Source organism: Spermophilus citellus (assembly GCF_964194105.1).
Source record: "Spermophilus citellus genome assembly, chromosome: 5".
In the NCBI taxonomy this organism is placed as follows: Eukaryota; Metazoa; Chordata; class Mammalia; order Rodentia; family Sciuridae; genus Spermophilus; species Spermophilus citellus.
Genome location: NC_138186.1, coordinates 116,063,227 through 116,090,724, shown reverse-complemented (window position 1 = coordinate 116,090,724; position 27,498 = coordinate 116,063,227). Strand labels below are relative to the sequence as shown.

General features: G+C 35.4%; 1 protein-coding gene across 5 annotated transcripts in view; it reads right to left on the bottom strand.

Annotated features, from left to right (window-relative positions):
* Positions 1-27,498, bottom strand: part of AFG1L (AFG1 like ATPase) — a 225,130-nt gene that overhangs the window by 33,543 nt on the left and 164,089 nt on the right. For all 5 annotated transcript variants that reach the window (XM_081296472.1, XM_081296474.1, XM_081296470.1 and 2 more), the window contains 2 exons: positions 16,829-16,899; positions 16,472-16,572 (listed from right to left, as the gene is read on the bottom strand). In XM_081296472.1, the coding sequence (XP_081152598.1) occupies positions 16,472-16,572; positions 16,829-16,899 (172 nt within the window). The remainder of the gene's footprint in view (positions 1-16,471; positions 16,573-16,828; positions 16,900-27,498) is intronic.

The window sequence follows — 27,498 nt, the reverse complement described above, 5'->3', positions numbered from 1 at the left end:
CTTTTGGGAGACCTTTGGAGAGAAAATGAATGCTTAGATATTTGAATAGCCCAGAGTTGGAAAAGAAGTGGACAGCAAAGAGTTATTATTTTTCCTCCCATTCTTCTGTTTTCCAAATCATGGAAATACTCAGTAAAAAATGCTAATTCATAATCTAAGGATATTAAAAAGTGAATCAGAGCAAGTTTGAATGCTTCTTTGTGCTGCTGGATACACAAAGGGCCAAACCCTTCAAACTATGAACAAGACTGATAGAATTATTCACTCCATCTTCTTGCCGAAAAGACAACCTTGAATTATGTACTGCCCAAATTTTATTAAACAATAAACATTAATGAAAGGCCTGAACAACATAAGTCTATCCAAATCTCTAACATTTAAAACTTTTCTGGATCAAGTTGGATATTTCAGAGAAATATCTATTATTTTTGATGAAAATTTTGATGAAAAATTTGATGAAACAGCATGAGTTTAACTGAACTTCACTTGGTTATTATGCCCCAAGCTTGAAATAAGAATCTGTACAATACAAACTTACATTGACAGCAGGAATGTTGCTGAGGAAATTATACACTGGTATCTTTCAGAAGTTCTTTATAAAGATCCAAGTGCCAGGAAAATCTTTACTTCCTCTGCTTTACTTCTATCTTCTAACTTACTAAATATCTTTTCCCCTATTTGGCTGACAGGAGGCTGGCAGTTGATGTAATTGTTCAATTTTAGGAGCCATGTAGTTAATAACAGGAATCTGTGTACACTAACTTTTTCTTTCAACTTAATTATTCTCTATTTTCTCTATGCCCTAATTTTTACAAAATCTATTTGTTAAATTCTATCTGTGTGTATATTACATATCTATATATACATATGTGCATATGCACATTAAAATACTTTTTGGAATCAGATAAAGTATATAAACATGCTAAGATTATACCTTTTCTATTTGTTTTTAAACTTTAGTAATTTATTTGCTTTTAGTTAAACAGGAAGCAAAAGAGAATCAGGATTCCACAAAAACTATGACCAAAGAGCCATAAATACTGCATTAGAAAAAATTATATGGGGTTTATTGATATAATTGTCAAAATTTGCATATGGAAATTTTTAATGTTTCTATCAATAAATGATCTTATTTTAACAATAAAAAAAGAAAAGAGAGAATCAGGAAAACAAATGTCAGTAAGAACTTGAGATAATAACTAGCAGTACTTCTTTTAATATCAGTTAAAAAGTATGTTATAAGCATCCATCAGTTGCAGTGGACTAAACATAGAGGTGGTATTCCTAGAGAAGGTGGGTTTTCAAGACAGGGAAACAGTTAAGTGTAAGGGAAGGAGAAATATATTTCATGAACATGGAATTGAAAGGTATTTGGTATGAAGGAAAAAGTAGCCTGAGAAAAACAAAGCATCACTGGTATTAGTAAAGCAGTAAAGGAGATTAAAAAATGTATTGTACCAGGGTGGTGGTGCACACAGCTGTCTCAGCATTCAGAAGGCTAAGGCAGGAGGACAGGTTGGGCCCAGGAGTTTGAGATCAGATAGACAACAAAGAGAGATCCTGTCTCAAAAATAAATAAATAAATAAATAAATAAAAAATATTGCAAAAGCTACAATAGCCCAGAAAGATGTGAACATTTAACAATTTGAATTTACACTAGGACATGATAGGAAGATGATGCAGAAGGTTCAGAAGGGAAAATGATACAAAAGGTATGCAAGGTGATTTTCATATCTCTGTGTAACTGTGTATGATAATTGACAATGTACAGAGTTTTTCACATTGTTATGGTTGAAAAGCAGTAAAATAGGTTGCTAAAAACCTTAAGATCAGTGGATTGTTCTATTAAGACCTTCTACAAAGTAACACTTGAATCCCAAGATGTTACCAATCTAGTAAATTGCTTCTATTTTTGAAATGCTTCAATAAAACAGTGAGAAATTTTTATTGTTTCTATCATGACTTTAATTCAACCATACAGTACCTTGTCCCTGATTCCTTCCTTGACTCTTGGGATGACTCATTTTTCAACCCTACCTGTACCCTCATCTCTACCTTTTTTCTGTGACCTCATTAACTCATAACTTACACTAAGTTCAGATGACTTCATTAACTCCTTTAGGCTCCAAACTAACATCTCTCTATAAATGATTTCCAGATCTTTATTTTTGGTCCTAGTTTTTAAGCCCCATTCTCTTGTCTCTGGTATTTCTGGTAGGCGTCCTGCCACTACTCTGGTAATTGAAATTCAGAGTCACAGGTGGTTTTTCCTCACCTTGAACACATTCCTCATCCAATCCTAAATATTTCTCTCATATTCACCCCATTCTGTCAAATCTAGCATATATGCCTGGGCAAGGGAAAATTAGGAGATTAAATTCAGTCCATTCTGTTTGCGAAGCTATATATATATATATATATATATATATATATATATATATCCATATATATATATATATATCCATATCCTGATGAAGTGGGTAGAATTCACTTAGAGGAAGTAGCACCTTGTTTTCCATTCACACAGACAGACATGATTTGTTCCTTTTAGCTTTATGTTCATCTGAAGGGACAGTTTTATCTAACAGCACACAAAAGCTCCATATATAGTAGCAGCAGTACTAATCTTGTACATCTTTGCCAGATTATTCAATGCAGATTTGTTTAAAAATGACTAGCTCATTTTATTTATTATTTTTAGCTAAGGGAGGGTCTAATCCCACCTCTGCCACCTCATCTGCAAGCCCTTTCACACTTACTTAACCCATAATCCTGCCTGAGCATGTACTACTCTTACACACTATCTACATCCCAGCCATAACTCTTATATTCTCTGAGAGTCCTTGATTGTCAGAATTTGGTTCTTTTAGCACTTTCAAGTTGCCATTCCACTGTTTTCTAGCCTCCATTGCTTCTGAAGAGAAGTTAATCCCAAATTATATCTTTGTTCTCCAGATTGCTTTGATATTTTCTTTATCTTTGGCTTTTAGTAGTTCGACTGATTTGACCAAGAGTCATTTTCTTTGTCTCTGCTAGGGGTTTGCTGAGCTTCTAGAATCTGTTAATTTATATCTTTCATCAATTTAGAAAATTGTTCAGCCATGATTTCTCCTAAAACATTTTCCTGTCCTATTCTTTTCTTCTGGCAGATCTTTTCCTTCTAGACTTTACTGATATGTGTTAAACCTTTGGATATAGTTTCTTATATCATAAAGTTCTGTTCATATTTTTTCAACATTTTTCTCTAAGTGTTTCAGACTATATAATTTCTGTTGATCTGTTCTTAAATCATTAAGTCTCCTATCACCTACTAAAATCTGGGATTAAGCAAAAACAGTCAATTTTGAAATTTTTAGGTCTAGAATTTATAATTTTTAGTTTTAGAATTTCCATTTGGTTCTTTTTTATATCTTCAAATTTTCTGCTAAGATGTCTTATTTATTTATTCATTACAAATATGAATTCCTTTACATATCTGAGCATAGATACAAAATCTACTTTTAAATCTTTGTATTTAATTCCAACATTTTTGTCATCTCAGGTGCAGTCTCTGTTGATTATCTTTTCTCTTGAAAATGGGCCCTATATTACTATGCCTGCGTAAACTTAATTGTTAATTTTTTTGTGGTTGTAGATGGACAGTATACCTTTATTTGTTTATTTTTATGTAGTGCTAAGAATCGAACCCAGTGCCTCACATATGCTCGGGAAGTGCTCTCCACTGAGCCACGACTCCAGCCCCAAGACCTGGGACTCTTAGCGTAGTGATTTTGTTGTTGTCATTGATATTTTAGTAGTTAATTACTTGGTTAGTCTCAAACTCCAAACTGTCTCCTCTATGAGGGACAGCACTGAAGTCTCTTTTCAGTTTTTATTGCTATTGTTTTATTGTTTGCTTTTACCCCAGTTGTGCATGTATATTTCACAGAATAGGGTATTGCTTTGTGTGTGTGTGTGTGTGTGTGTGTGTGTGTGTGTGTGTATGTGTGGTGCTGGGGATTGAACCCAGGGCATTGTGCATGCAAGGCAAGCACTCTCCCAATGGAGCTATACCCCCAGCCTCTCAGGGTATTCCTTTGTAATTTTTTTCCTCTCCTAGATTTTCAGCTGTCTTAGTTCCTCACTGGCTCCCCTTATGGTTCCTCAAGCTAGACACTGCTGATTTCTACAGAATTTTAGATGTCCATTTGAGGCCAAATGTGATGTGCCCTCAACCCTGTCCTGCCCCCCCCACCCCCAGAAAAAAAAAATGAGAAATTGACGAATATGATCCCTTCTTCCTAATGTTGACTATACTTTCTCTGTGTCTTTGTTCAGCAGTGCCTTTTGAATAATTATTTTGGATAATTAATAGATTTTGTCTGAAGTTAGCAAATGTAATCACTAAGTGTGCTGGTCCAAAAGAAGCTTTTCTGTCCCTAAAGGAAGTATAACTGTCCCTAGATTACATTTCTCCAAATATACTCTGTGATTTCTGAAAGTCTCAGAGAAAGAAATCATACCAGCTGCCCTCGTGATCACTTTTGCACCCAAAGAACTGATCAGCTACCCCCTCATATACTCCTTCCACCCATTACTGCACCAACAGAATCTCCAACCTTCTGGCCTTCAAGGCCCAAGTCCTCTTTGATCATCCACAGCATCCTGGCTGTACTTAACCTGTAGTATTAATTATAATCTGCCTCATATTCTAGTGATTTATGTGCACTGACCACAGTTTCTTTTTCTAAATTAAGACTGTGTAAGAGTAGAGGAGACTGCCTCTTGCTCATCTTGGTACCCTCTACAGCACCTATGGAACTATGCCAGCCTTTTATTACATACTTGGTACATATTTATTGAGTGATCATGGAGAGGTGCCCTATGATATAAAAGGGCAGGATTCTGTTACCTTGCATGAGGCAACAAACAAATATCTAGGATGCTGGTTTATTTTTCTAAGTTTCCTCTTGAAGAAGAACCTTCCCAAGGGGACATGCTGTTTGACGACTCACCAGAACCTGCTGGTGAAAATTGCAGCCCTTCCTGGAATGTGTAGCCCTGTTTCTTCCTAAAACATTACTTTAGGTTCCATGTTCCTGCTCAAAACTTAAAATGACTCTGGTGGGTCATAGTAAGAATTCTATATTTCTCTGCCTGGTTTTTATGGTGAATCTGTCTGAGATTTTCTTTTTTTCTTGTATTTTTTTTTTTTTTAGGTTTTCATTTTTATTTCCTTTTTCTCTTTAACACGCACTCTGTTCTCATTAGGCAAATACTTGCTGTCCTCCAACCCCTTGGAAACATGTGATGCTTGGCTTCAGACCATGGTTGAAATACCTTCACTCTGCTTAACCATCTACATTCTACTCGGTCAATATTAATTTCCTACTTTAATCTCACGTCTCCTGGGAGCCTTCCCAACCCTTAGCATCCTGACTTTTAATTCCTGATGCCTTCATTGTATGTATTTAAGACATACTATGAAGACAGTTACTTCTGAAAGGAATGACAGAAATTAACTGAACACATGATACATTTTACAGGTAAGGAACTTGGACCCCACAGAGTAATTAAGTAATCTGTCTAAACAGTATCTGAGTCAGAATTAGAACTGCTATTTCCTGAGTCATTTGGGCCTCTTTCCACTCTCCTATATTTGTTACTTAATTCATGGTATTTCCTTTACTAAATTGTCAACTCCTTGAAAGAAACCTTCTAATACTTATTAATATTCCTTATAACATAGAAATCTAGGTATGAACACACTTGAGAAATAGTTTCTGACCACTGAATCAATGAAATAATCTTGAGGGGAGAAATCATAGATATATGTATCTTGATTATATAAAAGATAAAAAAATAAGTAATATTTGATACTAAAATGTGTGGCTTTATAGTTCCTATGACATTTATAACTCATTTCCAGTTTTTTCTCAAAATATTTTGTCCAACTCAATAATACCTTCACCCAGCTATTTAGAAAACAAAAATAGCACATTCTAACAATTTCCATATTTTTCCCTAAAATATATCTCAAAGTAATAAAACATCTAATGAGAAATACCTTATTGAAAATTCCAACTAGAAATTAACTATGTAATAACTAATTTTGAGTCAACTATCTAATCTAGGGAGAAGGTACTACAAATTATATCAAATCATATACTGTGTGGAAGGAAATGACTATTTTAAAGTCAAAATCAAAGAATTACTTGATAAAAAAACTTTTTTTGTTGTTCAAGAAAAACCAAGGCATTTGGTTGGAAAGTAATTTTTTAAAAAAATCAAACAAGTACTTTTAAAGTGTTTTATAGTCATGTTAATTGATTTACCTAAATTTTTTTCCCTCTGAGCGCTTTATCAATTTCAAGATAAAGGTCTTCTGTTCAGAAGACTGCTGTTCAGAAGACTGAGTGCTCTGATACATTTTTTATTAAAAGCAAAATGAGTTGGGATGAAACCAACCATTGTTCATAATTAAAAAGCTCTAATTTTTAAAAAAAGGAATGAGATAATATTAAATTAAAAATGAACTATTTAGTTTTATTTTTACTTATTATACTTATTTATTTCTGCAAAGCTAGGGATCAAATACAGGGCTTTGTGCATGCTAGGTCAACACTACCACTGAGACACAACCCCAGCCCAAATTCTATTTTTGATGATTACTTGGGCACACACCTATAATCCCAACTACTCATGAGACTGAGGCAGGGGGATCACAAGTTGGAAACCAGCCTAATAAAAAAAATTAAAAAGGGCTGAGGTAATATCTCAGTGGTAGAGTGCCAGCCTGACTATTCAAGGCCCTGGGTTCAATAGTCAGTACTGAAAAAAACATTTTTAAAAATTTATGTCAGCAAGTAGATGACATACTCCCTAAAGTCTTAAATATATATTAAATGTTAGTTTTCTCTCTTTTTCCTTAGTAGAAATATGAGGACTTTTATCTACAACTATCTCTGATCCACAAATTAATTTTATCCCTGAGACAGAGAACATATTGAAAACAGACACTTCTTGGCACACTTACTTTTCTCTTGACATCCTTTTGGAATTCCTGGGCACTCTCTCCCCATTATAGGAACTGGACATGTTTCCAAACCATTTCAGTTAACTCGATGACATAAATATACTGACAGAAAATAAGTGTTGTCTCTTAGAGAAGCTCTAGGCAGGGTCTGAGAAGCCGGTGGCTTGAAAAGTTTGAAACCTGTAGCCATAAGCAGCAGCAGCAGCAAAGAAGCTGTTTCTGCCCTAGTTTGGGAACAGAAGCTGGATAACACTATCGAAACTATTTGTCCTATAATAGAAAAATTGGAAGCAGGGAGGTGTCCTCTTGACCCAGTTTTTCTTCATTCCTTCTGATTATTCCTTATAGCATCATGGAAATGACCACAAATTTCAAATTTTTAATCCAGCCCTTCTTTTATGGAGATTTTTGTAACAGTCCTTTTTTCCTTTTCCTTTAAAACAGTAAAACACACCAAAAAAGTTGTCAGTCAACAACTTTTAACCCAATATATAGTGATGTTCTTTGAAGACACAAAGCAATCAACAATTAAAAAAAAAACAACCTTAAAGAGAGTTTTCTTTTTTTTTTTTTAAATATATCTTTGTTTTATTTATTTATTTTTGTACATGGGGCTGAGGATTGAACCAGTGCCTCATGCATGTGAGGCTAGCGCTCAGCCACTGAGCTACAGCCCCAGCCCCAACAGAGTTTACTTTTTTTCCCCCCAGAGAGGGTCTCACTAAGTTGCTGAAGTTGGCTTTGAACATGTAATCCTCCTGCCTCAGCCTTCTGAGCCACTGGGATTACAGGCATGGGCCACGGTACCCAGATTCCTTTTTTCTTTTATGTCCAAATTTTTGGAATAATGAAATAAACTCAGGTAAGAAGTTACTTGTAAACATTTTACTTTTTTTTTTTAGCTGTAGTTGGACACATACCTTTATTTTATTTACTTTTATATGGTGCTAAAGATCGAACCCAGGGCCTCGCACGTGCTAGGTGAACACTCTATCACTGAGCCACAACCCAACCCCTACATTTTACCTTTTTAAATCAATTTATGTTTTGGGTCAATTATGAGGTTTTATTCCAAAAATCTTTATTATTCTGAGAATCAATACGAAATAGGCTAAGTCCAGGTATGTATGGTAAAATTTTAATCTGAATATGTCCTACTTTCCTTCTCACATATTAACTGCATCCCCCAAATTGGCACTGCAAGACAAAATCAGACACAAATCAGAAGCTGGACAAATGGAGGACCAGGGCTAGTAGGGAGGATTCAGTATTGGTAGAAAGGTTACATAAATGACCAGCATCATAAAAAGGTGTCTTTTAACACCAAGACTATGACTTAATCTTAAATATTGACTGGGAATGTGGGCACAAAAGAACAAGGAACAAAAGACTTAGGGCTTGTTTGTGACACTGGATTCATATTCCTCCCTACAAGAATCTATATTGACTACTAAGCTTTCTTCTGCCCTACCTGAGCGCTCACTTCTGCCCTACCTATCACCTCTGCATTAGCCAGCCTGGCTGTCTGCCTTATTTGGACATGGCTCTGCCAGAGGTCAGCATCTGTGGGTGATGAGCACACACAGATCAGCAATGCTACAGATCAGTTTTGCTACTGGGAAGGTAAAGGGCTAGGGAGACTCCTGGGCTGCCTAGGCTCTGGTGATTAATGCCCTTATTCCCTGATGCTAATCACCACTGTTAGCATCCAAACACCATCAAGCCTTTCAGCCTTGAGTCTTGGCCAAATAGTATGGATAAAAGCTATTCATCCTTTAGTATTTTCTGACAGTGAACCAAGCACAGGACACAAACCAGAAATAGTTACCAATCAGTGGTTTTATTTGCAGTAAGAGCAAATAAAGCATTAAAAAAGGAAAGAGAAGGTAAATACCACTCCAAAGCTCCCAAAAGATACTATTGGGGGGGGGGAAGATACTATTTGGTATGGCTATAAGTCTAATTACATAAATTGATTATATATATATATATATGTGTGTGTGTGTGTGTGTGTGTGTGTGTGTGTATAAAATTCATTTATTTTTGGTACCAGGGATTAAGCTCAGGGGCACTCAACCACTGAGCCACATCCCCAGCCCTATTTTGTATTTTATTTAGAGACAGGGTCTCATTGAGGCTGTTGCTGAGGTTGGCTTTGAATTCACGATCCTCCTGCCTCAGCCTCCCAAGCTGCTGGGATTACAGGTGTGTGCCACTGCACCCAGCAACTGATGCAATATAACTAAGATTAATAGATATATGATGGCCAATACATATATGTAATGGACTTTCTTTCTTGAGGACTAAGAACAAAAGAAGAAAGCTAGCAAACAAGAAGTTGGCAGTGAGCAATGTATATACCATGCATATGCATCAACTGATATATTTACCGACCAGACTTTTTGCAAACACACCTGGCTACCTGTCATTATTTTTAAGACACAAAAAAACAAACTGCTCTTGCAAACAGTTACTTGTGAGCACTGTTATTGGTTGAGGAAACAATTTCCTGCAGGTGTAAAAATTACATTTCTCAATAAGGAAAATTCAGGTACAGCCAGTTTACTCATTAAGTCCTTAGAATTCAGCATTGGCTTTCTTTCTTTGAAAACTATTCTTTCATTTTTGGTTCACAAAATTTTAACAGTAAAGCAAATGGTTTTCAAACATTTTGGTCTTAAGACCCCTTTATACTCTTAAAAGTTATTGAAGAATCCAAAGAGCCTTTATTTATGTGGTTTTCTTTCTTGATATTTATTGTATTAGAAATTAAAACTGAGAAAAATTTAAAATCTTTATCTATTCACTTAAAGTAACAATGGTAAAACCATTATATTAAATCCATCATAACATAAATTTTTTATAAAAAATAATAATATTTTCCAAAATGAAAGTAATAACTGTTTCACATCTTAAAAGTCACTTTAAGGGCTGGGGATAAAGCTTGGTTAGTAGAGCACTTGCCTTGCATGCACAAGGCCCCAGTACCACACACACACACACACACACACAAAAAAAAAAATCGCTTTAATGTGTAGCATAATAGAAAACAGCTGGATTTTCATATCTGTTCCTACATTCAATTTATTGCAATTAAGTTGCTTTAGTTGAGGTAAATAAGAAAATCTGACCTTAGATATGCAGTTGGAAAATAAAAAAGTATTATATTAGCCCCACCAGATTAATTGCAGATATTCTTCTTTGATGTTTCATGAAAACTCAACAAGAAGTTTTTTTCCAAAGAGAACCCTAAGGAGAGGGAGGAAAATAGTAACCTTAGGATGGAAAAACCTAACAAATGCTATCTCAGACAAGTCTGATGAAGGTTAACATCAGTGGTGATAAATTGACAGTATGATTCCTTGATGAAAATAGCACCTGAGCCTGAATAGTGGCGCATGCCTGTAATCCCAATGACACAGGAGGCTAAGGCAGGAAGATCTCAAGTTCAAGGTCAGCCTCAGCAATGTATCGAGACACTAAGCAATTTAGTGAGACCCTGTCTCAAAATAAAAATTTAAAAATGGGCTGGGAATACAGCTCAGTGGTAGAGTGCCTCTGGGTTCAAACCCCAGCATCAAAAGAAAGAAAATAGCATTTGACAACTGTGGTCTAATCCCAAAGACCCATGATTCTAGACTAAGCACAAGAAAAATGTCAGACAAATTCCAAGTGAATCAACAAAATACCTGACTAGTACCCATCAAAACTGCTAAGGTCACTAAAAATAAGAAAAATCTAAGAAACTGTCACACTCAAGAGGAGCTGAAAAAACATGATAAAGTAATATGAAGTCCTAGATGGGCCCCTAGGATAGAAAAAAGGATACAGGGCCAAACTTAATAATGTCTGAAAAGTATAGACTTTATATTAATAACCATGTATCAATATTGTTTCCTTAATTGTAACAAATGTACCATACTGATATAAGATGTTAATAAGAAGGGAAATTAGATTTGGAAGCAGATAAAAACTCTTCACAATTTCTCAATAACTCCAAAACTGTTCTAAAAATATAAAGTTTACTTAAAAATTTATAAAAACTTGACAAGAAGTAGTTTTGTGGAGTTTTCTGGGTTTTTTTTTTTATGTACTAGGGAATCAAACCTAGGGCCATGTTCATGTGAGGGAATTGCTCTATCACAGAGCTACATCTGCAGCCCAAGAGGTAGTTTTAAAATGTTAGCTGCAAAATAGAATCCAAAACAGGAACAGTATTCTTCTTTTTTTAAATATATTTTTAGTTGTTGATAGACCTTTATTTTTTTTAATTCATATGTGTTGCTGAGCCCTGAGAATCGAACCCAGTGCCTCACACATGCCAGGCAAGTGCGCTACCGCTAAGCCACAGCCCCAACCCAACAGTATACTTCTTGAGTTGTTATATTCCACTAGTCTTTCTCACATTTCAAATGGGTCTTTTGTCCTGAGTGATTTTAAAGAGTATGAATTGGTTATTGGAAAACATTAATTTAATAAGTTAGACCTTTCAAATGTTAACACATTTAGTTATCTTATTATAAAAACACTGCATTTGTTAATATCACCATTAATGTCATCAGAAAAAAATATTTAAGAATTGGAAAGCTGCCAAGTTCATGATGGAGGCAACAAGTTTTCCAAAATTTTAGTTTTCATTTGTTTGCTCAAATTTTATCACTGGTAATAAATATTGTCAGTTGTTTTACTTGAAATGACAATCTTACTTCATTCATTTTTCAAGAAAATGTCTATCAAACATTGTAAGAAAATGTCTGCCAAATCTAAAAATCCAGTTTGTCTATCACTAAGTCTTTAAAGTAAAAAGGTATCTTATGGGGTGGGGATGGGGGTAAGTGGCTAGTTCAGCTTGCAACTCAAAAGATTACAGACCTGAGTGCTTTTGCCCAAGACCTTCATTGTATTTGGCATAAGTGTTTCATTATAGGAATTTCCCATTTGTCACAAAGAACACTGAAAAAGGAATGTTACGTTGAGATTTAACAAAATTAATAGTTTTTACTGCTTTTTCAAGGATATACTTAAATGGAACTGGGGTTTTTGTTTTGTTTTTTGTTTTGTTGCTGTTGGTTTTTACTGTGAGTACATGGACAATGAAGAATGCAATATGGTTTGCTGCCACAGTTTTGGTTCACACTTGATTCAGCAGTGTCATCCAATGTTCCTTTAGCACCATTACTATAAATGTCACCATAGTGAAAAAGAAAAAGGCAAGAAGTGTCCTAGTATTCACATAGAGTTTGGACCTCAGAGGCATCTGAAGTCAGGATCTCAGGAACCCCTCAAGGTCTATGAGCCACATTTTGAGAACCGCTGGCTTAAGTAACCATAATTCTGACTTCTCCACTACCCTCTGATGAAGCCACATAATAAGGCCAAGGTAAGGAAGAAAGCCTGAAAGCTCACAGCATGTCCAGAGAGATGAATCAGCTTCATTTTTCTTTACTACAGCTCTCATACAGAGGGAATGGCAGGGAACAAAAACCACTCAAACATGCTTTCCTTTACCCACCCACACTTCTCTAATGCAGCACTTCACAATCTTTTTCATATCATGACAGGGACAGAAAATAGTAACATTTTTATTAAAGAGTAAAAAGGATGAAAGCTGCCAAATGAGTACAGCCCCCATCCTGGAGGTACAGGTCAGACACAGCCTTCAGGAGGATGCAGGGGTCAATAGCTGTATTGATTCACAGTGGATAAGCAAAGGCATGTGGTTTGGACAGCTCTGTGCTCTGTGCTAACATTCTCAGCATAGAGGTGGGCTCTCAGGACTGGAGGGTGTCTGTTCCCCAGCCAGCTTTATGCTCCACAAAAGTCTCAAAGCTTAGCTTAGATGTAGAAATTCACAAAGTATCTGATGGACTTCACATCAGAATTTGAATTATTTTAATGATTTGAAGCAGAACTTGTCCAGAACATCTTCAGATATCATGTAGTGATTTAAAAAGAAAAAAAAAAAAACTGGCCAGAATCTGGCTCCCAAATTACCAAGGAGTTCAAGCCTGGGCTCTGCTACTTAGCAGTTGTGTAACCCTAGGAAAATAACATCTTGGCTCCTCAACAATACCTATTTTAAGTATTAAATAAATTAATACATAATGGTGCTTAGAATGCACTTGATGCATAGCTCTGTTAGCTATTATTATTATGAAGGTGCTATAGGGTTTCCTCATTGGAACTGCTTCTCTGAGCATGACAGCGATGAATTATAGACTTGAAAAAAAAAAAAAGAATCCCAGAGATACCAAGAAGCTAGATGGTAATCTAAAAGATTATAGATCCTAGAGACTGCATTTGGAACAGGGAAGAAAGAGACACATAAAAAGCAGAATGCCTAAGGTCTTTTGCTTTTGACTCACAGCAGGAACTTCTAGTTAAAATCTTCTTTTACCTTATTATGAAACTAATAGGTAAGTTTCTACCTAATATATTTAAAAGTCTAAGAACATATTAGTTTCTTCCTTGGAAAGAGCCATGGCTTAAAAATAATAATTACAAACTGTCTGCTCATTCACTCCTTGTCGAAGTCTTTTTCACCATGACATCAGTAGTGGACATTGAATGGATTTTGGGCTTCAAAAGCCTTCCAGAAGACCAACTTAGGCAATCCAAAGCTGGGACCATCCCAGTCACACCACATGCCTATTTCTTTATCTTGGTATGAATGCAATATTTTCTTTACAGAATTTTTTTGGGCAAGTATTTACCCTGGCTCATAAGATCATTATAACTAATTAACAGTTTTAGGCCACATCTGAAGTTGAATGATTTCAAGGGTCCTCTTCACATAAGTATTCAATATCTGGATTGTCAGAATTATAAGGCTGCAAAGAAATGCAAAATCACTGTAACAAGAAGACAGTCCCAATAGAACTGACGACTTAAAAATTTAGCCTTTCCTCAAACACCGCTCATAGCTTAATACTAGGAACTAACCCTAACGCTCATGTGAGTGTCTTTTGTTGATTATTCAGAGGTGGTCGATATAGTAAACATCCCATAATTATAATGTAGATAAAGGGCAAATCTATGGATGCAAAAGTCACTGATTAGGATCTGTCTAACTTGAAGAAGAAAAAAATCAACAGAGATAATGACACCATGAAAACTTCAAAAGAAAATCACAATGAGGGGGATGGCTAGTGGAAGAATAGAGTTACTTTAGATTAGGTAGAGGGGAATGAAGGGAGGGGAGGGGGCATGGGGGTAGGAAAGATAGTAGAATGAATCAGACATTATTACCTATGTACATATGTAACTATAGGACTGGTGTGATTCTACATATGTACAACCAGAAGAATGAAAAATTATACTCCATTATATGTGATGTATAACTAATTAAAACAAAACAGTTTTTAAAAGAAAACAATTAATTCAAATAGTCATAAAGTTAAAGGATTTCAAGAAAATGGATGAAATCCTTAAATGTCTTTATAAAAATGATTTTCTGTGTGACTGAAAAACCAAACCATGAAGAGTTTATCACCCTAGAATTTGTCAAGAAAGTTATGCCAAAAATAAACACAAATTTGTTTACTGTTTATTCTAAGAGTTTAATTCATAGCTGTTAAAAATCCACATTTTGTCAAATAAAATAAAAGTGACTTATTTTTACAAGTCTTATTTTCATTTTTCAAGATGAAATCCCAATTAACCTTCTTCCCATCACCATCATACAGTAAACAGACAATGAAGATTTTGGTTCTAGGTAGCCTTTTTTTTTGGATGGTAAGTTTCCTGAAAGAATATCAGCCTCCTGAGCATATAAAAAACAATACAGATAAATGCTCAGTATTTGCTCCAAGAGATCACCCTTGCATCCTCCTGTCCTTTCCTTTTTTGGGGGGGTGGTGTGGAGGTAAACCAGGGATTGAAACCATGGTACTGTACCACCGAGCCACATCCCCAGCCCTTTTTATTTTTTATTTTGAGACAGAGTCTCACTAAGTCGCTTAGGGCCTAAGTTGCTGAGGCTGGCTTTGAACTTGCAATCCTCTTGCCTCAGCCTCCTGAGTCACCTGCACCACTGGCCTGGCCCCTCTTGTCCTTTCCTTCTCCTCAGTGGGGTGCCTTTCTGCAGTTGGAAAGTATCTTTTGAATGCACAAGATTCTGCTCAAGTGAATTTCTCACTGGTAAAGTAAGTAAAACCTGAACGAAGACTTTGAAAGAATTTTGTCTGAAGTTACTAGGTTATTAGGACCTTAATGAGACAAGTCCAGTAGAAGTCTGAAGAGTCTATATCAGTCAGAATGGGATTGCTAACAGAGACTAGTGTTACCATTCTGTCAAAGGATCCTAATTGATCACAAACTTCATTGGTTCTGAAGTGCTAAATGACTGTAGATTGGATTCATCTCTCTGGTTTAAATATTACTTCTGGTTAGAAGTAATTAAGTCATTAATTTTCAAGAAGAGTACTCATAAAATGGCTGGTAGGTATAAATAAATACTTTCTATTTCCTCTTACTGGCAAACTCTTCTTTAGTTACTTAAAAGTCTAAATAAATCAGAGGCCAACTGGAGTGATAATTTCTAAATGTCAGTTAAGGAATTATGCTTAAAGTTATATCTAATTTGGATTTGTTTCTCTCAAGATTTATCATGAGTAAACACACTAAATATCCTTTGAATACTGAGAATTCCAGAATTTTGAAAAGACAGAATTCATATCATATCTAAAATGAATCTGCAAAATCTTCCTTTTTTTTCCCTTTGCAGTACTGACTCAAGGGCACTCTGTCACTGAACTACATCCCTAGCCTGTTTTATTTTTTTATTTTGAGACAAGGACTCAGTAAATTGCTGAGGCTGGCCTTGAACTTGTGACCCTCCTGCCTTAGCCTCCCAAGTTGCTGGGATTAAAGTGAGTATCACCAGGACAGGTGAAGTCTTTCTTACCTGAATGTATGTATATGCATGTATTTTATTTGTGGAATGTGTTATTTCTGACATAGTAGAGATATCACAGTTTTGGAAATTCACTTTCTTTGACCCTGGCCTAAAAAAAAAAAAAAGGTCAGATATGATGGTATAGCAAATGAGCAATGGGTATAAGAATGAGAATTCTTTATGTCACGTTTTGCAGAACAAGGTGACATTACTCCATCTTTCTTTTTCCCACATATTAACTTCATTTTGAATTTTTAAAAATCCCTCATGTGTGACTTTTACAAAATAGTCCTAAACTGATTTTATTTTTGCTCTCAGCAACAGTTGACAGTTCTCTCTGCATTTCTAATTTTGCTTTAGAGCCCCTCTAAGAGCAAATTTCATGCCAACATCTATAAAAAGCACATGGCAAATATAGATGAGTATTTCCCTTAATGAGACTTTAAAAACAGTTCTGACTCTGTGAATAGTATTTTAAAATCTGAAAGAGGCAGAGGAAAACATGAAGTATTTTAACATGTGAAAAGGCCAATGAGTCTGGACGTGCCTGGATACTTACTCTCTCACACAGCTCTTCAAATGTGCAGTCGGCAACGGTTCCACAGGCTTTATTCAGCCGCAGCTCTCTGCCTTGCACTTTTAGAATCCTTGGTCTAGTTACTATGGGAACATGAACAAAGACTCAATCTTGTCTGGATAATTACTATAAAATTCATCTCTTACAGATAGGAAATGCATAGCTTGATGAATAATAGCACATGATTCAACACATAAATTAGACAAAATGCTGATACAATGACTGCCACTTGAGCGTGGCATCAACCCATATACAGCAATGGAACTTATTAATTGGTCAGTGGAGATTGGGCATTGTGTTCTAAATGTATTCTCTTTCAAGAGAAATTAACTTACGTACAATCATTTTGTTTCTGAGCCAGCTCATCAAACAACTTATCCATGACAGCCTCCACATCAGCTTCACTTGTGCTACAGTGAAAAGAATAATAGAATATGAAATTAATAACACTTGAAGCCAACATCAAACAGCTGCCTGAGCCTGCTTAGCTTTTTGCCCATAAAAAAAGAGAACAGGATGTTATGCTCTAAATACAAACATTAGATTTAGAATACACTTAAAAGCAGAGAATATTAACTCTCAGGTATATGATTCTGCCTTATTTGCATACACTGAAAGACTTCTGTGCTTCTAGCTGTTTCCAGTAATGAGACGATACAGGCAGAGTAAATCCATTAATACTATGTGTACACAATGAGAAGAAAGCTTCTGGCTCTCTCTTGCATGCAAAACAAGAGCAAATAGACAAGGCAGTCAAGCATCTAGCAAAGTATCCTTTGAAATCTCTAGTGAGAGGGTACATGTGAAATTAAATATTGAAGCTGCTTTAAAAAAAAAAAGAAAGAAAAATCAAGTCAAGCTACTGACTGTGAGGATCAAGCATCCAGAGTTAAATTACTAGATTCGAAATACCAACTTGATCTACACATCAATAACTTTATCAGACTTCTAGTATAAGGACAATTACAGACCACACAGTTTCTCTCAAAAGTGTCCTTTTTGGAAATTCCAGAAAAAACTCTCTCTGTGATGCCCACCATCACAGCTACTATGAAGTTAGTCTCATCACACAATCTTTTGTATTCTAATTAGAAATCACCATATGGTTTAGGGAACACACATATAGAAATGTGATAATGCTGTGGCCTTTTTTTCCTCTCACTTTTTTTTTAAATGAGTTGATAAATTAACAGTCAATAAAATAATATAACTGCTAGAAGAAAGAAACTGTTCAAAAAAAAACACTTCAAGTGAAAATGTAAGTTTTACTCCAATTCTACATACAAATATAGACAGGATGACCTGCCAATACGTTTAATTTTGACAGGCAAATCACTCTTAACTAGTTCTGAAAGCAACTGAACTAGATTCTGGATATGTACTTTAATAAAGTCTTACTGAAAATTAATACAAGAGGTTATCTTTTCTTTACACTAAGTTTAAATTAGAGAAAATCATTCTCCCTGGGGATACTTACCAGGTGGCTGGCATTTTACACATAAACAACTGATTCAACTGTTCTAGAGCAAATTTCTTTAAAATGCAGCAAGCACATTATCATTATGAAGGGTTTGGAATTATTATATTTCAAGTAGTAACTACTTCACCACAAAGGATCTTAAAAATATTTGCAATGGTTAACTTTGTAATACTATTTGAATTTCATGAAGTTTTGTATTGACAATTGAATAAGCTACATTAAAATAATAAAATGACACTTCAGAAAAAGTGATTATAGACAAAAATTAATTTAAATGTATCAAGAAATTTTATAAGCTAATGGCAACATCATGCCCATGAAATCTCATGTATGTTTTTAGATATCACTTGTAATCATTCCACCTTGCAATGAGAATGTTCACAAACACAACTATTTAAAAAGTGATCTACTTTTTAAGGAATATGAATAGGAGAGAGTTATGCCAGTCACCCAGAATGTTTGCTGGCTTTTAGAAGTTAACCTCTCCTTGGGTTGGGCATGGTGGTGTGTGCATATAATCCCAGCAATATGGGAAGCTGAGGAAGGAGGATCCCAAGTTTGAGATCAGTCTCAGTAACTTGGTGAGAATCTGTCTCAAAATAAAAAAAATAAAAATAAAAATGACTGAGGATATAGCTCAGTTGTAGAATGCCAGTATCACACATACAAAAAGTTAACCTTTCCTTAGGATAGCCATGAATTCTGAAAAATAACTAAGACAGATGATGGATTTCCAAATATCTATTTGGTGAATAAACAACAATAGCTTACAAACTTCCTCAATGGTGATCTCTTACCCTTTGTTCTAATATAATAAAATATTAAAATGTGGTTCAATAGAATATCTTCGGACCATATCCTCAAAGTCTGTGAATTTACTAAAATAAAATCTGTGAATTTACTATGTGATTTCACAAACTGTGAAATTTTATATAAAATAGCAAAATTATTTTATTGTAACAGTGTCTTATAAGAATTCTATAATACTACCAAAAGTCACTCAGAATTTACAAAATACAAATTAAAAAAATATTGGTGTTGGGGCTATGGCTGTGGCTCAGTGGTAGAGCACTTGCCTTGCACACATGAGACAATGGGTTTGATCCTCAGCACCACATAAAAATAAATTAAAAAAGTAAAGATATTGTGTCTATTTACAACAAAAAATTTAAATATTGGTGTTAAGTAGCCTAAAAAATAGTTTATAGAAGCAGTTTATGTCATTTATGACTGTTAACAATTTATGCCAACTTGTACTTGGCCTCAAGGGAGTAAGTAAGCAACTGAACTAAAGTTCTACTGCTCTGGAGGATGGGAACCCCATCTTCATATAGTCTGAAAAGCAGAAAGGGCTAATGTATGCTTTTGGACTTTTGTAGATGTGTCTAGATTGATATAAAATAAAAAAGGATACCATGAAAGAAATCCTTGTGAGAAATTAGTATTCAAAATTCCTTAACAAATAACTTGTAAGAAAATACTATTCTGGCTGGGCACAGTGGTGCATGCCTGCAATCCCAGGGGCTCGGGATGCTGAGGCCAGAGGATCACAGGTTCAAAGCCAGCCTCAGCAACTTTGCAAGGTCCTAAGAAACTTAGTGAGTCCCTATCTTTAAATAAAAATATAAAGAAGGGCTGGGGATGTGGTTCAGTGGCACCAAAAAAAAAAAAAAAAAAAAAAAAAGAAGAAGAAGACACTATTCTTCTCACCCTCCCCTTTCTCCACTCAGACTTCAGGTTTTTCTACTTAAGGAGATATAGCAATTGGAGTTCATTAAATTTATTTTAAGGATAAGAATTAGAAAAGTAAAGAAGAAAAAATTCAATTTCCTGTCTATACAGTCTAAAGGATTTGGAGTTTCCCTTCTTATACATTTCATATCCAGTTTAAACATCTTTGGGTATGTTTTGAACTTCTAGTAAAAATTTTAGGTGATTCTGATCTATTTCAGTGTATCAAAAGAGAATGGCAAAAGCTATCATTTGTTGAACAAAAATCCCATAGCAGTTAATTTATGTACACTATCCCAACCTTACAGAAGAGAATACTGAGACTCAGATAATTCATTTATCTAATCTGAATACAAAAGAATATAAATTTTCTGTAAAACAGAAAGAATTATAAATAAAATAAACCAGGCAGTACCAAATTGGGAACAGTAGCAATATTTAAGGCAAATGATTAATACTATCAATGTATTTTAAAATTCCTGCAGATTAAAAAAAAATGTTGAATATACCATCAGAAAAACTGTTACAGGACTTGAACAGGCAAACTGCATAAAAAGATTGCTCAATGATCAAGAAGCAGATGTAAAATCATTCATTCTTACTAGTAATAATGAATGCAAAGAAAAATCATGAGCTGCCACTCTTCTACCAAAACTGGCAGAGATAAGGAAAAAGATAAAATACCCTGTAGCAAACATAGGTTGGCGGAGGGAGGGGGGACGACGACTCTTATGTTGCAAGAAATGTAAAACTGGTACAGGATTTCAGGGTAACCAGATAAACTGTAATAAAAGCACTACACACACGCATATCATTAACACCTGGCTATTCCAACATAGGAATTTCACCTACGGAATAATAATAGTTAACTACTTGAAGAAGGTTCACTGTAACATTGCTTCTAACATCACAAAAGTGGAAAAGAACCTAAATATCCAGTGAATGGGATTTTTGGTTAAGTGCATTTGAATACACCCATACAATGGAATATTATGCAGTTTTTGAGCAACTTTTGCCTCTTGTCCTAGCATTGCAATTAAGACACAAAGTTAATAGCTAAAAGTGCTTCCTAGAGAGAACTGCCAATGAGCCACCAATAACTGGGTCTACACTCATGCCCTCATCGTTATACTGGCAGCCCTACTTCAATCATCACCCATCCTCTGCCACCTTCTCTCCTTCCCCACACCACAAGGGTCTTTATAAGGGGGCCACTGGCCTTTGTGTTCAGATTTTGTGATGTCTTTTCCCTTCCTTCCCCTTGAGAGAGAAGATGATTTGCCTTCCCCAAAGACAAGTTATAGAAGAAAAGGTATCTGAGATAATCACTTGGAAAAATCAGGAGAGCCCAGAAGAAGCAGACTGGCATTGATTTCTTAGTTGGAAGAGCAGGTTAAAAAGTCAGAAATCTAGGCTGGGGTTGTGGCTCAGTGGTAGGGTGTTTGCCTCACATGTGTGAGGCACTGGGTTCTATTCTCAGCACCACATAAAACTAAATGAATAACATAAAGGTCCTTCAACAATTAAAAAATGTTTGTTTTTTTTTTAATTGGAAGGTGAGTCCGGGTGCTGGGCCCAAATGAAGCAAGCCAGTTCTCAACAAAGACCTCTTCAAAGGTTTGGTGCTACCAGACACATCTGAAAGTCGGGCTGGAAAGGGAGGCATTGTTTGAAAATAAGGCAATATCGGTTCCTTTGATTCCTTCCCTCTACTGGTACAACAAGATTCCTAATCCAATTCTAGTCTAGCAGAAACTGGTAAGTTTACCAGCTGGGTAAATTTTAACAATTAAGAAAGGGGGTAAGGGGCTAAGGTTGTGGCTCAGCGGTTAAGCGCTCAACTGGCACATTCGAGGACCTGGGTTCGGTCCTCAGCATCACATAAAAATAAAAATAAAATAAAGGCATTGTGTCCAACTGCAACTAACAAATAAATATTAAAAAAAAAAAAAGAAAGGGGGTGAGGACTGGGCTTGTAGCTCAATGGTAGAGTACTTGCCTAGCACATGTGAGGCACTGGGTTCAATCCTCAGTACTGCATATAAATAAATAAAGGTATTGTGTCCATCTACAACTAAAAATATTTTTTTAAAAGAAAATAAAAGGGGCAAGGCCAGGTATGGTGGTGCACACCTATAATCCCAGCTACTTGGGAGGCTGAGGCAGGAGGATTGCAAGTAGGAGGCCAACTTCAGCAACTAAATGAGACCCTGTCTCAAAATTAAAAATTTAAGGCTCAGGTTGTAGCTCACTGGTAGAGTGCCTCTGGATTCAGTCCGTAGTACTGCAAAATAAATAAAAACAAAGCAGGGAAGATACCATACATAAATCCTACATCTTTTACAATGAAACCAACTGCCCTTACCTCTTCAGTATCTAGGACACTACCAGTGAAGTGTCTATCCCAGGAAAGAGAAAGAAAGATTTACCTCTGGAGGAAACTGAATAGCCAAAAGACTTGGCAGGTATTGCTAGTGGGGTTCTCTAATGGAAAAATCTGATTAGCCACCTTAGCACCTTACAGTGAAGCCTAACCAATCATTAAAACCCTGCTTACACACATACAACTTCTAATCAGTTTTTTAATACCTAATTTATAAGTATGAATGGATGGCTAAGTTTTTTTTCCCAGGGATTTAAGGAAAATTTTTAGGAAAAAAAGACAAAGATACAGAAAAAAAAAAGAAAAGAAAAGAAAAGAAAAAAAAGGTCTTTGGAAAGAAGCAAAGAAAAAGACCACAGAAAGCAAAAGGAAAACATATACTCTCAAAAATGCCTAGAAAGAAGAAGAAATTGTATCCATAAAACAAACAAGGATACTGCGGTCAAGTGAATAACTAGGACATAAGAAAAAGCTCTGACTAGAGCTCTCAGTCAAAAATTCAGGAAAAGAACTAGAAGAGAATGTTGAAATTTTTGTAAAATAGAGCAAAAAAGATGAAAAATAGAAGAGAAAATAAAATTAGAGGATCAATATCTAACTACAAGGAGTTCCAAAGAATATGGGGAAAGAAAAGTAGGAAAGAATAAAAAAATAAAATATCCTAGAATTGAAAGCTATTACTTTCTAAGTTGGTAGGATCCAATGAATGAGCTAGCACAAAGAATGGAAAAGAAAAATAAATTTTAAAAAACATTAAAAAGCTCCATTCCAAGATATTTATATATATATAATCACGCAATATCAGGAAAACTAAAAATTTCAAGAGGAAAAAACAAGTCAAACATTAAGCGTCAAGAAACAAATTCACAGGGCTGGGGATGTGGCTCAAGAGGTAGCGCGCTCGCCTGGCATGCGTGCGGCCCGGGTTCGATCCTCAGCACCACATACCAACAAAGATGTTGTGTCCGCCGAGAACTAAAAAATAAATATTTAAAAAACTCTCTCTCTCTCTCTCTCTCTCTCTCTCTCTCTCTCTCTCTCCTCTCTCACTCTCTCTTTAAAAAAAAAAAAAAAGAAAGAAACAAATTCACATCAAACTTTCCAAAAGTCATAATAGAAACTTGAAATAATAGTGTCTAGGGCTGGGGTTGTGGTTCAGCGATAGTTCGCCTCGCACGTGTGAGACCCTGGGTTAGATCTTCAGCACCACATAAAAAATAAATAAGTGAAATAAAGGTACTGTGTCCAACTACAACTAAAAGATAAATATTTAAAAAAATAATAGTGTCTAAAACATTTTAAGGGAAATTTATTATTAAATTACACATTCTGAGTCAAATGATTAATCAAATAAAATAAATATATTTTCAAAATTATAAAAAAATATATTTTCAGACACGTGAGAACTCAAAAAATATATTCCCTTTGTTCGTTTTTCAGGATATACCAGAGGGCTTGCTTTCAGAGTGAGGAAAGACAATGTGGGCAGTACTGCTTAGGGTGGCTAAAATTCCAATAAAAACCTGCAGTCCTCTGGCATGAAGAACTAGAGAAGAGTTAGGGGCAACCACTCAGTTGGAAAGTTGGGGAATCCTAGAAAATGTGTTTCCAAATTCCCAGTAGATATTACTATAGGAAAATGCCTTTCATTTTGAACTGACTGGTGGAGTTATTAAGTGTGAATCCTAAAACATTTTCATTTTGAATGTAAAGTACATATTGCTTCATATAAGCTTATTTTCCTTATTAACATGTGCCTGGCTTCTCCTTTTTAAAAACTGAATGACTGACTTCCAGTCGTGGGGATTGAGCTCAAGACCTTGAGTGGCTTGGCAAGTGCTATACCTCTGAGCTATAACCCAGCCCTGCCTGACTTATTTTATTCAATATTTATGCTTCTGAGTTTCATCTATATTGATGTGTGTAAAAGTAGTTTGTTTATTGTTGCTGTACTGTATTCTATTGTATGAAAATATCACAATTTGTTATCATTTTCCTGTTGATGAGCACATTCATCTGCAAGAGCTGCCACCACAATATACCACATACTGAATGGCTTAAACAACAGAACTTGATTTTCACATAGTTCCAGAGGCTAGAAGTCCAAGCTCAAGGTACAGCAGAAGTGGTTGCTCCTAAGGCCTCTCTCCTTTGCTTGCAGATGGCCATCATCTTGCTGTGTCCTCATATGGCCTTTCTACCATGTATGCATGTCTTTGCTCAAATTTCCTCTTCTTATAAGGACACAAGTTATATTAGGTTAGGGCCCATCCTAAAGACCTCATTTAGCCTTAATTAACTCTTTAAAAGATCAAATACAAACACATTAGGATTAGGGCTTCAACTTTGGAATTTTGGGGGGATACAACACAATTCAGTCCATAACAATGAGTATTTGTATTTGGTGCTCCTGTGAATATTCTAGTACATCCCGTGTGGCAAACTTATGCATACACGTCTGTAGGGTATAAAGCAAGAAACAGAATTGCTGCTCATAGGATTCACCTATGTTCAGCTCAGTAGATACTGCCAAACAGTTTTCCAGAGCGGTTTCAGCAATTTATACTCTGACTGGCAGTGTACAATAAGTTCCACTTGTTCTATATCCTTGCCAACATCTAACATTTTCCATCTCTTTCCATTTTAGGATTTTGGTGGGTGTATTATAAATAACTTCAACATAAGTTGCCTCAAATTATTTTGAACATAGATGGGGCATAAAATACAAATATAATTTAATTGATAAAATGTTAATCCAGAAACATTTTCTTAACAAAATGTCATTATACATAAAATTTAAAAATCCATTTTTCAAAACATCTAAGATCTCTTGACATTTTTTAGGTAGGAAGTTTAAAGAATACAACTTTATGGTAAACATTTCAGCCAGAGAAAATGCCTTTAACTCAAAACAGGAAAAGAAAACATAGTACACCATTTATAATGAAGAAAAACTGGAGTAACAGCAGTAAACCTGTATTCTAGGACCCTCTTGTAAGTCCGGTAGTGAAATCATTTTAAAAGATAACATTATCTTACATTAAAAAATCTACACTCATATATAATCATGCCTGTCAAGCTCTAAAAAGGGACCAGGATCAGCTGGTTTAAACAAACAAACAAACAAAAAAATCAAGCATTGGGACATAAGACTTGAGGTTGGCAATAGGCCCATTCAGAAAACAAATGTGCAAAAAAAAAAAAAAAACCCACAGGGATATAAATCATACAAAAATACAAATTGTGGTTAAAATTAAACTCAGATTAAACATAATTGAAAAATATCCCAGGCTAAACAGCAAAACTGAGGAATTAGAGCTATCTTGTAATTAACAATGGATGTATGAAAAAGTCAAAGCATAAAGGTTACAATACAGTTAATAGAGTTGTTGGTTTTTTTTTTTTCAGTTGAAAACAAAAAGGAACTAAATTCAGAGTTTTATTTTGGGGCTATAAGAATATAAATGTCACATTGAGTGGAAGCAAATATCCAGTTCAGCTTTGTATACTTCCATTTTAACCAAAAGGAGGTTTATCTTGAGAAAAAATGTTCAGGGTAGCATCATAATGATCAGGAGAAAACAAAAGAAACTCAGATGCTATGAGTAGTACTCCCTTGTCTCTCTCCGAAGGGGAGGCAGAAAATGAGTAGGGATAAAGATTTAAGTGACTTCCTTTAATTCCCAGGAACCAGCTCAACTCTGGCTAATTACTCTTCAGTAGGACACTATGGTACAGTAGGCCTTTGTGCAGATAACATGCAAAAAGAGACTCTGTCCACAGGTAATCAGAAGTTGACCACATTAAGAAAATCAACATCATTTTTGAGGAGGAAGCAATGCCACTCTTTTCAAATGCTTTTTTATTTTTGTTCTTCATTTATTTTATTTTATTTTATTTTATTTTTTGAAGAATAAGAAATAGCCAGAACAGAGCGCAGACTTCTTTTCTTTTGTTGTATAATGCACCCACCCATTTCACTGCTTCTCTCTCCTTTTGTTAAGCTCAGAAACTGGTGGAAAAGCAGGTTTCTATTTTCTGGTGAGCAGTACCACTGTGTTTTTAAGTCAGAAAAGCCCTGGAATCAACCACTGTTTAGTTGCCAAGAAATTTGGCATCAACTCCTACAGGAATCCTATGAGTACAGTACCCTAGATTAAAAAACTGATTGCTTTTGAGAGTATGAGAATCATGGTTTATTTTTCCATATTAAATCAATAATCAGAGAAGAAATCAGTCATTCTGATTTTGAGAAAAAAATTCTACAGCTGAAGTCAGGCATTTCAACATAAAACTTAGACTCAAAGAAACAGAACATGTCAAAAAAGACCTTATTATTGCTGGATCATTTGAAATTCTCAACAAAAATTCCAAAACACTTGGAGGTTTCTCGAAGAGGGTCACGCATGAATTTAAATGGAAATTAATTTCTTCAAGAACCTCCCACTTCATTAGGATTGACTCAAGGGAACAGAATGCTACCCACACTTTGCTCCTTTATCCCTTTCAAAAATCACAGCTTGTTAAGGTATCAACAAGTAGAATAGGGTTGGCTTTCCTTAGTCCCTCTCTCTCCATGTTCTCTATTCTAGAGAGCCAAAGTTGATTCGACAGAGAAATTTCCCCTTCCTCTTAGAGTTCTTTGCCAAACTTCCCTGGCAGAGAGCCTTCTCACTCTACTGACGCCTTGTGCATTCATGCTGTATGGCTCTTTGTCCTCATACCAAACATAATCCGGGGCTGGAGGCAGGTCTAAAATTAAGTTGGTTTCTTAATATAAGACAAACTTGGTTGTATTTCAAATCCTGTAGGTTTGTTTTACGTAATGAAATCAGTTGTTAAAATGAATTTTGTCCTAGTATTTATCTTCTCAATCACTGAAAGGCTTAATTGACTGACTGTTCAAAGATCCATTTCAGTCTCTAAATTTCCCACCCTTCTCAATCACCTGGAGAATAATTTGCCTGGTTCCATTAATCTTGACCTGTATATAATGCAAAAGGTGGGATCTAGCATATTTAGCTCTCAAATTCCAGGCCTTTACCCTGCTTCTAAGCCACAAACTCCATATAAAATGTCTGTCAACTCTGTGGATTATATTTTCCCCAAAATAAAATAGTGACATAACATGTAGAAAAGCAACCTGACAGATTTTTTAAAAAATCTTTTTCAAAAAATTTTGGAGGGCTGGGGATGTGGCTCAAGCGGTAGCGCACTCGCCTGGCATGCGTGTGGCCCGGGTTCGATCCTCAGCACCACATACAAACAAAGATGTTGTGTCCGCCGAGAACTAAAAATAAATATTAAAAAAAAATTCTCTCTCTCTCTCTCTCTCTCTCTCTCTCTCTCTCTCTCCTCTCTCACTCTCTCTTTAAAAAAAAATTTTTGGAAAGGCTAGTTTTTTAAAAAAAAGAT